The sequence below is a fragment of the Phoenix dactylifera genome, chromosome 7 (genome assembly GCF_051530095.1).
Source record: "Phoenix dactylifera cultivar Ajwa chromosome 7, Ajwa_hap1_PhDact_Kaust_v1.1, whole genome shotgun sequence".
NCBI classification, from domain to species: domain Eukaryota; kingdom Viridiplantae; phylum Streptophyta; class Magnoliopsida; order Arecales; family Arecaceae; genus Phoenix; species Phoenix dactylifera.
The window spans coordinates 22,285,438-22,298,013 of record NC_143196.1 but is presented as its reverse complement, the minus strand read 5'-3'; the positions used below and the strand labels follow the sequence as shown (position 1 = coordinate 22,298,013).

The following is a 12,576-nucleotide window of genomic DNA, read 5'->3' as shown; positions in this document are numbered from 1 at the left end:
TTTATATAAAAGCGCTGGCCTAGTATGCTGGTTTATATATTTTTGCATGCAGTCAGGTCAAATCGTTGAAGAATATCCGTTTTGCTATTCCATTGGTGAATGTCTAGGTTAATCCAGTGGACCTAATATTCTACCTGGTAAAAACACTTGTTATTCCACTGATCAAACTATTGCTTCTAGTTCTTAATTTAGAATCTCTCAGGAAGTTTGACATTCATTATTGCCATTGAATTGTTAGTGTTTTATCCGATTCCCCCTACGATTCATACTTTTTCATTACAACTGCTAAGAAATATTGAAATACCAAAGAGATTGAATACATGATGAAATAATGTCACCCTAGACCTATTCTCCATATCCAAGTTCGAAAAGTATGTCATGGTGGCGTTTACACCCCATCTCAATCACTTAGCTAGTATTTGTGAGTATGCGCTAGTAATAGCCGAATGCTGTTAAGTTTAACAAGTAGCATGCTTACTGAAAATATCCATTAATGAATTAAGAGGGCTGAGAACCGCGAATCCTGGCCATTTAAAGGTTGGACCATAGACCTGATAATTAGGTCACGAGTTCGTCATTATGGTAAGTAGACCGAGCTTATATAAAGACTTCAGGTGCAAGATCTCAGACGTAGATCCAAAGCGCAGTCTGTGCAAGAATGCAAATTTCCTTTCGCAATTCCCTCTTTTGCTTCTTTTTCTGTTCCTTATTTTTTCTCTATTTTTTTTCTTCCCATCCTACTTTCCTTCGAGCAGCTGATGGAAGCTTTTGGGTCACACCTTCATTGATAATGCTACTAGGATAATGCTACTAGGAATCTTCAGGCTAAGCTAGGTCATTGGACCTGGAGAACGATATTACCTCTTGCATACCTCGATTCCAGACCCACTTTTGTTATCACCCTCTAATCATATTAATTAAATTTTGAGTATTTAAAATTATTGCAAATATTTGCATGTCACTTTATTTTCCAACATATATAAACAAAGGGCCACCCAGCAGATTACAAATGGACCAATACATTTCAATGGCTGAATTTTCAACCTAATCGAACCAGTCTTCTCTCGTCACCCCATTCCAAGAGCATAAACACCAAGAGCATAAGTCCAGCCAATAATATTCCAGAGTTCTGCAGGCCACATCAGTTTCGGGACCCTGGTGCGACAAATCACGCGCAGTTCAAGAAAGCAACCACGCGCTCCATCTTGGCCACGGCCTTCTCGCTGGTGGGGTCCAGGAGATGGAACACATGGCCCATCCCCTCCGACTCCAGCAGCTCCGCCTCCCCTCCCCACCCGCTCCCCTTCAACCCCTCGTAGTACGCCCTCCCCCTCTCCCTGATAAAATCTTTCTCCGCCACCGTCACCAGCACCCGCTCGCACGGCAAACCCTCCAACCCCGGCCCCCCCTCCGCCAGCGGATTAATCCAAGGGTCGTCGGCCCCGGTCGTCCCCGGGCACGCGAATCCCCACAACTCCTCCGTCCTCCTCCTCGGCTCCGGGTCCGTGCTCTCCGATCCCACCGGCTTCGACCCCCAGAAGAACGGATGGACTAAAAGCAATCCTTTGATCCGCATCCCAGATCCGAGATCTGTCTTCCCGGCGCGCAGCGTCACGTTGTGGGCAATATTGGCGCCGGCGCTGTCGCCGGCCAAGAAGACGCGGTTGAGGTCGCCGTGCTCGGAGAGCCAAGGCTCGGGGCCGCCGCTTCCAGCGGCGTGGGAGGCGACCCACTTGGCGGCGGCCAAGACGTCGTCGTACGCGGCAGGGAGCGGGTGCTCCGGGACGCGGCGATAGTCGACGGAGACGGCGAGGATCTGGGCTTGGGAGACGAGGGAGTTGAGGTAGTTGTGGTAGGTGGGGGAGAAGGCGGTCTCGATGACGAAGCCGCCGCCGTGGATGTAGATGAGGACGGGGAGCTTGGTTTTGTTGGTGGTGGTGGGGAGGTAGAGGCGGGCGGAGACGCCGGTGGATGGGTCGATGGTGACGTCTTTGGAGGTGACGCCGGTGGCGGGGTCGACGGAGGCGGGGACGACGTCAGTGCCGACGAGGCGTTCGAGGCGGCCGCTCTTGTAGATGCGGAAGAAGGGGGCGAGGTCGAGTTGGACTTCGGTGTCGGGATCCATGGGAGGTGAAGATGGAGAGAGAGAGGAAAAAAAACTGGGAGATTGGTTTGGGCGTGGCTCCGGGCACTCCGCGTGGCTTTATAGATAGCAGATGGCCGTGTAGAGACAAGACCACAATAATAGATACAGACAATTCAGTCAGGAGTTACGGGCTACAAGACAAGTAGATGAATTTGCTTGGCTAAAAGAAGGTGAATCATTCTTTTCGAGCGAAAGATCAACCCGACCCCGTCCCAATCCTCAAACCTACCGTTTAGCGTTGATGGGAAATCTCAGGTACCTGGAAAACTCTGGAAATATAGACAAATTCCACCGGAATACATTGACTGCAATTTTAGCCAAATAAATTCAATCCCGTAATAGCCTTATTGAGATCCGTGCAGCAGATAAAAAAATTAAAGTTTTTTGAGAGCTGTACAGGATGCAAACTACCCTGAAAGAAGATCAATTACTCCTTCGTGCCAAGGATACAATCCAAATCCAATTGGGACGGCTTGTTTGGATATTCTTAGTTGGAGTAAGCATAAAAAAAATAAACAAAAAATTTTATATCTATTTGTTTAAAAGAGAAGATAAAATCAATATCATTAATTGTAGTGTTGTTTATTTTTTCCATCTGGATTACCGAATGAAGGTAATCTAAAATTATCATTTCTTGATGGAAACACCTTCATTTAGGTTATATTAACATAATATAGTCTAAATTTATCATTTCTTGATAGAAATACCCTTACTTAGATTATATTAACATAAGTGAGGCTAATCTGGCATGGATATATGGTAATCTTTCTTACCCATAAGAAAGATAATAAAATAACTGGTAGGTTCTAAATCTATTTTCCTAAAAGAGAAGATAAAATAAATACCCTCAGAGGATGGTATTAATTTTTCCATAATGGATTACCGAATAGAGGTAATCTAAAATTACCAATTCTTAATGAAAATACCCTTACTTATATTATATTAATATTAATTATATTATATAATTAATATTAATTATGTTGGTATATCATATTAATATTATATTAGTATATTATAAATATGTTAATATATTTATTAATAAATATTAATTATTAATAAATAATTAACACATTATTATTATTTATCAACAAATCTAACATAGGATTTATTAATAATTAATATATTTATTTATATACCCAAACATACTAAACTCTATTTATAATAAAAAATATGTTTTCTAATATATATACAATTAATTTAAAAATATTTATTAACTCTTGTAAATATATTTTAATATTCAAAACAGCCAATATTGACAATGTTATGTAAGTGGGCTATAAATAACTAACAAATAGACTAAAAAAAAAAATATTATTACATGAATTGTTTATTTAAGGGCATAGATAGAAATTTGGCAATATTTCCATATAAGATTATCTCCAACAAAATTTAGTAATCTTTTTTCAATATAATTTTTTAAAGTAATTTTCCAACCAATCAAATAAGATAAAAGTTATTTTTTTCCATAAGTACTTTTTTAGATAGCAATTTTCAAGATTCATCGGATTACACATAATCTGATATACCCCAACCAAATAAAACCTTATAGCAATATTTGGCCCACCAATTCATGAATCTAGCAAAAAATCTAGTTCATCAATAAAAAAGAGAATGAATGAATCCCAATTCAGCTAATTGGTTAAAGGAAGTTGCATTCCCATTCTGATTTTATGGAGGAATAAGGATATTTCAATTCTCCAAAACTCAATTCCAACTCTCCTCTAGTATCTAAATTTCATTCGAATTTCGATTTCAGTAATAAACCAAATATATAGCTATTCTAATTTTATTTTAATTTTTTACTTCGATTCCAATTACGATTCGAATGGCGAATAAACACTCCCAGACGAGAAGAGCATGTTCTAGATGCTGATGGAAGTCTTGACCTAAACGACACCTAACGAGCTTTGCTGAAACACAGGAAAAAGGAAGCCCAAATAACGCCGTAAGTGGCAGGCGTCGGGTGCGAGGGAGTAAAAGGCCGGACCTGACGACGAATACTCATGTTTCAACGAGCCTTTTTCACGTCTCGTCTCCTGCATGGTCCCGCCATTTTGGATGTTAGCTCTTTGCTCAAGAATTCATGCTTGGGATGTTAGGTGTTCAAGTGTTGGCTGTTTGCCGTGATTTGGAAATTCAGAACCTTTTGCCTAATTAGCGCTGCGGCTGAACTGTTCGCTTGGCCTTCCGCAAAAAATATCTTAACAATGAGATTAGATTTGAAGCAAGCTGCTTTCACTACGTAAGCTGTGACGTATGCCTCAAATTTTCTCATTGGAATCAACAAGATGGAACTATTTTTCTTTCACGTTTTTTTGTTTTTTTCGAACTGGACACCTCACGTTTGACGCACTGGAACCTCACATCGGATACATCCACCTTGAAATACAGAGAAGATGACATGTTAGCTGCCATATTTCAAAAGGACTGTAAAGTCTTCGAAGGTGCGAAAAGCACGGCCTTACTTTTAAAACAAAGAAAAAATAAAACTAGCAATATCCTTATTTTTTTTAAAAAAAATTAAAACAAGAATGGTGATTGGAACTTATTGGGGGAATAAGGTTTTTCCCCCAAATGACACGAAAGCCCCAAAGAAGCCGCACAATCGTCGACCCTGGAAGGCCGAAGTCGGCACCCGAACTCGGAACCTCCGACCTAAGAGAAACCCCAATGCCCGAGGCCTACTTTTGTCAGCCACCTACTACGGCTATACGTCTCCGAGGTCCGGCCAGAGACCGTACTATGACGCCCCTCCGGCATTTATGGCGCATGACCGCTGTGATCCTCCGGCACACTCCACAATAAATATGGATCTCCAGCTTACTCCACAATAAATATGGATCTCCGGCTTACTCCACAATGAATGCGGATCTCCGGCTTACTCCACAATGAATGCGGATCTCCGGCTTACTCCACAATAAATGTGGATCTCCGGCTCACTCAACAATTAATGCACGTGACTCCTGTCATCTACGGACTCCCAGCTCTCCACGGCAAATAAGCCCAGCAGAGTCTAGTCAACTGTGATAAGTCTCTGATCTCGGCCATACCTCCGACACTGATGCAATAAATTCGCCTGGTAGCGTGCTAGTTCGGGTTGTACAACGCCCTCATCGCCGACATCAGTGCAATTATTCGCCTGACCAAGCGCCGACCTGAACGACATGCCGAGCCGTACTACGGCTTCGCCCCGTTACATCGCAGGTAAACCGACCCCCGGTCTATAAAAGGGGGTTGGAAAATCGATACTGGGGACGGGCACTGTTTACCTCTACTCTACACGATTTGCCCCCTCCCTGACTTGAGCGTCGGAGGGCCGGCGCCGGAAGACCCGGCCACCGGCTCGTGTGCAGGCACCCAGACGGAGGACGCCGCCCACTGTCGGATCGTCGCCCAGCCGCGGGAATCAGCCGCTCCTTCTCGCCGATCGCCCCAGACGGAGGACGCCGCCCGTCGACGGACCACCACCCCGCCGTGAGTAACCACCTCCCGCTCCCTCTCCTCGACCGAAGATTGCCCCCGGGTCCAATTTCCAGCAACAGTTGGCGCTAGAAGGAGGGCACGAGTAGCAGTCATGAAGTTGAGAAGTAAGGGAGCCTCTAACGTCTCCCGGCGTCCCCCGCAAAGTCCTGGACACTCCGTCCAGAATTCCCCAACTCCAGCTGACCCAGGTCCTCAGGTCCAGCTGGAACAGTTCAATGCCCTGGTACAGCAAGTCCAGGCCCTGGCCGCCGCCGTGCAGGGCCTACGGCGCGTGGAAGCTTCATCGGCGCTTCCCCCGCAGGCCCAGGCCCCGCCGGAGTGTCTCCCCAACGGCCCGGTTCTCCCCAGTCAAAATCTGCATGGCTCCTCCAGAGCCAACAACGGAGAACGGGCTACTCCCCGTAGGGAGTTACCGAGAGAAGGTTTCGATCGGAGACCCCAACTTTCCGAGGCGGAGTTAGCCCCGGACCGCCAAGGGCCGGCGCAAACCACAACGACAATCCCACGGGTGGGGGAGCTCGACCGAAAAGTTGAGCATCTGGAGCGCCAGATTGCGGCACTCCACGGCAAGAAGGCAAGACAGGAAGGGGACTTTGAGTTCACTGCCAAGTCCCCCTTCTCCCGCCAGATCGAGGACGAGCCGGTTCCCGTGAGATTCAAAATGCCTCAGGTGGAGCCCTACAGCGGAATCACCGACCCCCTCGACCACTTGGAGAGTTATCGGGCCCTCATGGCCCTACAAGGGTCCTCGGAGGCCATACTCTGCAAAGCCTTTCCAGCGACCCTCCGAGGGACCGTTCGGCTTTGGTTTTCTGGACTGAAGCCGAACACGGTGTCCTCCTTTGAGCAGCTCGGCAGGCAGTTCGCCACCAACTTTGCTGCCAGCCGGCGCCAGCGACGGACATCAGACTCCCTCCTGGACATCAAGCAGAAGGAGGGGGAGTCCCTCAAAGAGTACCTGGACCGCTTTACCGCCGCCACATGGGAGGTCCGCGAGCTAGACCAGTCGATAGCCATGTCGGCTCTGAAAACTGGGGTTCGCTCCTACCGATTCCTCTTCTCCATCGAGAAGAGCTTCCCGGCCGACTTCACCGAAATGCTGGCCCGAGCCCGGAAGTATGCCAAGGCCGAGGAGGCAGTCGCCTCCAGGCGGGGAGCAATCGAGCCCGCCTCTAAGAAGCAGAAGAAGCGCCGCGAGGAGCGCGGCCGACAAAGGAGCCGGTCTCCCCGCAGAGAGAAAAATCTCCCCAGACTGAGGAGTCCGCCCCGTCAGCAGGGGCGACCTCAGCAGAGGACACCTCCTCGTCCGAGGTCTCCACCACGGCCCCGGACGTACCAGGCGAGGTACGAGAACTATACACCCGTCAATGCTCCCCGGGCCGAGATCCTGATGAAAATTGAGGGTCGGGACTTCTTCCGACCCCCGCCTCCTATGCGAGACACGGGATTTCTCCGAAATACCAGGAAGTATTGCCGCTTCCACCGAGACCGTGGGCACGACACGGAGGACTGCTTCCAACTCCGGGACGAGATAGAAGCGCTCATCCGACGGGGAGTACTCAACCAGTTCGTGAGGAATCGACCTGAGGAAAGAAGGCCGGCGGAGAATGTCGCACCAACCGAAAATCCAGGCGACAACAGGCCCATCGCCGGCACCATCAACATGATCGGGCGGGCCTCGGCAGGAACGGCCGCCCAGGGAACACCCCCGAAGCGCCCACGTACTGATGAAGTCATCTCGTTCTCGGACGAGGACTTAGAAGGGGTCGAGACCCCTCACGATGACGCTGTGGTCATCTCCATGATTGTAAATAGGTTTGATGTAAAGCGTGTCCTAGTTGACAATGGAAGTTCAGCCAACATTTTGTACTACCATGCCTACCAAAAAATGGGGTTGACAGGAGGACATCTCCGGAGAATCAATGCCCCGCTAGTCGGGTTTACCGGAGATGCGGTCTCGGTTGAAGGTGAGGCTAGCTTCCTTGTCACAGTTGGCCTCGCCCCCCGGGAGAGCACTGTGAGGATGGACTTCTTGGTGGTCCGTCTGCCCTCGGTCTACAACGCCATCCTTGGGCGCCCAGGGTTAAACACCCTTCGAGCCGTGGTTTCAACTCGCCATTTACTCATGCGGTTCCCCACCGGCCAAGGAGTAGGCGAGGTCCGCGGAGACCAACTAGTCGCCAAGCAATGCTACATGGCGGCCCACACAGTGAAACAATCAGCTGAGGCGCCAGACCGCCCGACGCGCCCCTCACTCCCCATAGAAACCCTCGATGCGAGGGACACCCCCTGGAAGAAGCAAGTAGAGCCCGGTGAGCTCCTTATTCAAATCCCACTACGAGAAAATTTTCCCAAGCTAACCGTGCAGGTCGGCTCCGGCCTCGGCGCCCATGAGAGGGATCGCCTCGTCAGCTTCCTGCGGGATAATGCCGACGTCTTCGCCTGGTCGCCCGCGGACGTGCCAGGAATTGACCCTGAGGTCATGGTCCACCGACTTCAGGTGAAACCAACCAGCAGGCCTGTAAAGCAGAAGAAAAGAGGCTCCGCCCCCGAGCGACAACGAGCTGCGGCCGAGGAGGTGGACAAACTCCTCGGAGCCGGCTTCATCCGGGAGGTCTCCTACCCGGACTGGCTCGCCAACATAGTCCTCGTAAAGAAGGCTAACGGAAAATGGCGTATGTGTGTGGACTACACCGACCTGAACAAGGCCTGCCCAAAAGACAGTTTTCCCCTCCCGAGCATCGACCAGCTCGTCGACTCCACCTCGGGATACCAACTGCTAACTTTTATGGACGCCTTTTCAGGATACAATCAAATCCGAATGGCGCCAGAAGACGAGGAGAAGACGGCCTTCATCACCGACAAGGGCACCTACTGCTATAAGGTGATGCCCTTTGGCCTGAAAAACGCTGGGGCCACCTATCAGAGGCTGGTCAGCCAGATTTTTAAAGACCAGATCGGCCGGAACATGGAAGTCTACGTGGACGACATGTTGGTGAAGAGCCGAGCGGCGGAACACCACATAGCCGATCTCGACGAGACGTTCGCCAAGCTTAGAAAATATCAAATGAAACTCAATCCGGCGAAGTGCGCGTTCGGGGTCACCTCGGGCAAGTTCCTGGGTTTCATAGTGACCCAGCGCGGAATTGAGGCCAACCCGGAGAAAATCCGGGCACTGCAAGAGATGTCGCCTCCAAAGACAGTTAAGGAGGTGCAGCGGCTCGCGGGGCGGGTAGCCGCCCTGGGAAGGTTCGTCTCTCGGTCAGCCGAGCGTTGCCTCCCCTTCTTCAAGAGCCTCAAACTGCCGAAAGACTTCCGGTGGACAGAAGAATGCCAGCAGGCCTTTGAAGATCTTCGGAGCCTTCTGGCTTCTCCCCCGCTGCTCACCAAGCCCCGGAAAGGCGAGGTCCTTTACTTATATCTGGCCGCCTCCCCAGCCGCAGTGAGCTCAGTTCTCGTCCGGGAAGAGGACAAGCTCCAAAAGCCGGTCTATTACACCAGCCGGGTTCTCAGGGATGCCGAGACCCGATATTCTAAACTTGAGAAGACCATCTTAGCTCTCATCATCTCGGCTCGGAGACTCAGGCCTTACTTCCAAGCCCACACGATAGCTATATTGACCGACCAGCCCATGAAGCAAATATTGCAGAGGTCGGATCGTGCGGTGAGGATCGCCAAATGGGCGGTCGAGCTCGGAGAATTCGACCTCGAATATCGGCCCAGGCCGGCTATCAAAGCCCAGATACTCGCCGACTTCATCGTGGAGTGCACCCTTCCGGACGACCCCGACCTGCCATCTGGACCCGCGGAGGAGGCCCCGAGGCAGCCATGGGTCCTGCACTCGGACGGGTCTTCGACCTCGGGGGGTAGCGGGGCCGGACTTATCCTCACTAGTCCAGACGGAGTGGTGGCTGAGCAAGCCCTGCGCCTCGAGTTCCCGGCCTCGAACAATGAGGCCGAGTATGAGGCCCTCATCGCCGGGCTCAAACTGGCGAAAGAACTAAACGTGGGAGACTTGACGGCATTCAGCGACTCCCAGCTGGTGGTGAACCAGGTCCAAGGAGATTTTGAAGCTAAAGAGCCATCCATGCAAAAGTATCTCCAAAAGGTGCGGGAACTCATATCTGCCCTGAATTCTTTCAACATTCAGTACATTCCCAGAACGGAAAACCTCAGGGCAGACCAGCTATCCAAGCTGGCAAGCTCCCGCATGAGCGAGCTTCCTAAGGGAACCGCGCTCGAGTATCTTCAGACCCCCAGCACGGAGGGACCCGAGCCTACCATGTGCATCGGCTCCGAGCCAAGCTGGATCGACGGGCTCGTCTGCTACCTTCAGGACGGAACCCTACCTCATGACGAGATGGAGGCTCGCCGAATCAAGCGCCAGGCCCCCCGGTATGTCCTATACGAGAACAGGCTATATCGACGATCATTTACTTCCCCCCTTCTCAGATGCCTCCGCCCCTCCGAGGCGGACTATGCTCTCCGAGAGGTCCATGAAGGGATCTGCGGAAATCACCTGGGGGGCCGGGCCTTGGCCCATAAGATCCTGCGGCAGGGATATTACTGGCCCACACTCCAAAAAGACGCAACAGATTTCGTCCGCAAGTGCGATCGGTGCCAGCGAAACGCCAATATCCAGCGCCGACCTTCAGCTCTGCTGACCTCCATCATCGCCCCCTGGCCGTTTGCCCAATGGGGGATCGACATCCTGGGGCCCTTTCCCCTCGCCACCGGACAGAGAAAGTTCCTGGTCGTCTCCATCGACTATTTCACCAAATGGGTCGAGGCCGAACCTGTCGCCCGGATCACCGAGCAAAAGATGCGGGATTTCGTGTGGAAGTCTATAATCTGCCGATTCGGACTACCCCGTATCCTTATATCTGATAATGGTTGACAATTTGACAATATTCATTTCAGGGAGTTTTGCTCTGAACTCGGCATTGATCATCGCTTCACCTCGGTTGCCCATCCCTAGACAAACGGGGAAACCGAGGTAACTAACCGAACTATTTTGCAGGGACTTAAAGCTAGGCTTGATCGGTCCAAAGGACAGTGGGTCGAGGACTTGTACAATGTCCTTTGGGCGTACCGGACCACGTTCCGACTACCCACGGGAGAGACCCCCTTCAACCTAGCATACGGCACTGAGGCCGTCATCCCGCTGGAGATCGGCCTGCCTTCTCCCAGAATGGAGCATTACGACCCCGACACCAACTCTTCCCAGCTAAGGAGCAACTTGGACCTTGTCGAAGAAACGAGAGAGATCGCCCGGGTTCGCATGGCGAGATACCAACAGCGAACGGCCCAATACTACAACTCCAGAGTCAAGCCCAAGCTCTTCAAAGTAGGGGACCTCGTCCTCAGGAGAGCCGAGGCTTCTCAACCGACCGAGCAAGGAAAGCTCGCCCCAAATTGGGAAGGGCCGTATCAAATCGCCCGGGTACAACGACCAGGGGCGTACAAATTGAAGTCCCTGGAGGGGACTCTGATCCCACGAAGCTGGAACTCCGAGAATCTACGGATGTATTACCAATGAAACCCTAAGGGGTTCAAAACAATCAGGACAATGGACTCAGCTCCTTTTTCTGCAAATATTTCTCTCACCTTGATAACTGTAATCCTCTTTTAATATTGGGTCGTCTGTGATCCTCAGATTCCCTAGCCAAAATCGGGATGCCTCGAGGCTCGACCGTAGAGTCCCAAACTCCCTCGACCTCGGGAAGAATCGCAAGACGACGAAACGTGGAATGGAGCAGGATTCCTCGACTAAGGCCGAGATGCCCCGAGTGTCGACAGTGCGTGCCCAGACCCCTCGACACTTCGGGAAGACGGGGTAGTACCTTCGCGGCCCCCCGTGGCGCTCATCACCAACAACGGGGTAGTACCTTCGCGGCCCCCCGTAGCGCCTCCTCGACTAAGGTCGGGATGCCCCGAGGGTCGACCGTAGAGAACCAGACTCCCTCGACCTCGGGAAGCGTCGCAGGTCGACAGTGCGTACCCAGACCCCTCGACCTGACGAACGATTCCTCGACCAAGGTCGGGATGCCCCGAGGGTCGACCGTAGAGAACCAGACTCCCTCGACCTCGGGAAGGCGCCGTGAGGGGTGGAAAGGGTGGCTCCACCTGGGGCGCCACGAAGTGGACCCCCAGGAGCGGTCGACGATCCCCGATCCCCGAAGCGAGCGATCCCTCGACTAAGGTCGAGATGCCCCGAGTGTCGACAGTGCGTACCCAGACCCCTCGACGCTTCGGGAAGACGGGGTAGTACCTTCGCGGCCCCCCGTGGCGCTCATCACCAACAACGGGGTAGTACCTTCGCGGTCCCCCGTAGCGCCCCCTCGACTAAGGTCGGGATGCCCCGAGGATCGACCGTAGAGAACCAGACTCCCTCGACCTCGGGAAGCATCGCAGGTCGGTAGAGCGTGCCCAGACCCGCCGACCTGACGTATGATCCCTCGACTGAGGTCGGGATGCCCCGAGGGTCGACCGTAGAGAATCAGACTCCCTCGACTTCGGGAGGTACCACAGGTCAGCAAAGCGTCCGCGGACCCGCCGACCTGACACAAGACCCCTCGGCCAAAGTTGAGGTGCCCCGAGGTCCGACCACAGGGTCTCAAACTCCCTCGACCTCGCAAAGAGCTACAAATCAATAAAGTCTCCCCAAGCCCTCTCAACCTCGGCGGGTGCTGTCGGGTCCGTGAGAAGCCCGAGCCCCCTTAAAGTCAAAAATGACTCCGCAGGTCGACGAGGAAGGGAAGCAGCCTACTCCACCATGCGAAGCATAACTCTGAGAATGAAAGAGGTACATTCAACTGGACGCCCTCCTTGTCAAATTTTATTTACATATTGCTGAGCGGAATCTTAATGTTGAAGCCTTATCTCGCCCCAAAGTCGGGCCTCTCTAACGGGTCGGCTTAGGATCGACCTCCTAATTACATTATGCA

General features: G+C 51.6%; 1 protein-coding gene across 1 annotated transcript; it reads right to left on the bottom strand.

Moving 5' to 3' along the window:
• Positions 1-938: 938 nt before the first annotated feature.
• LOC120105648 (tuliposide A-converting enzyme 2, chloroplastic-like) lies at positions 939-2,302 on the bottom strand. Its single transcript, XM_039118305.3, has one exon. It carries the CDS (start codon positions 2,123-2,125, stop codon positions 1,169-1,171), a length of 957 nt encoding a protein of 318 aa, XP_038974233.2. The 5' UTR covers positions 2,126-2,302; the 3' UTR covers positions 939-1,168.
• Between the last annotated feature and the right edge of the window lie 10,274 nt (positions 2,303-12,576).

Coding starts and splice junctions, on each gene's coding strand:
- LOC120105648 (XM_039118305.3), bottom strand. CDS start 2,125: ATGGATCCCGACACCGAAGTCCAACTCGACCTCGCCCCCTTCTTCCGC.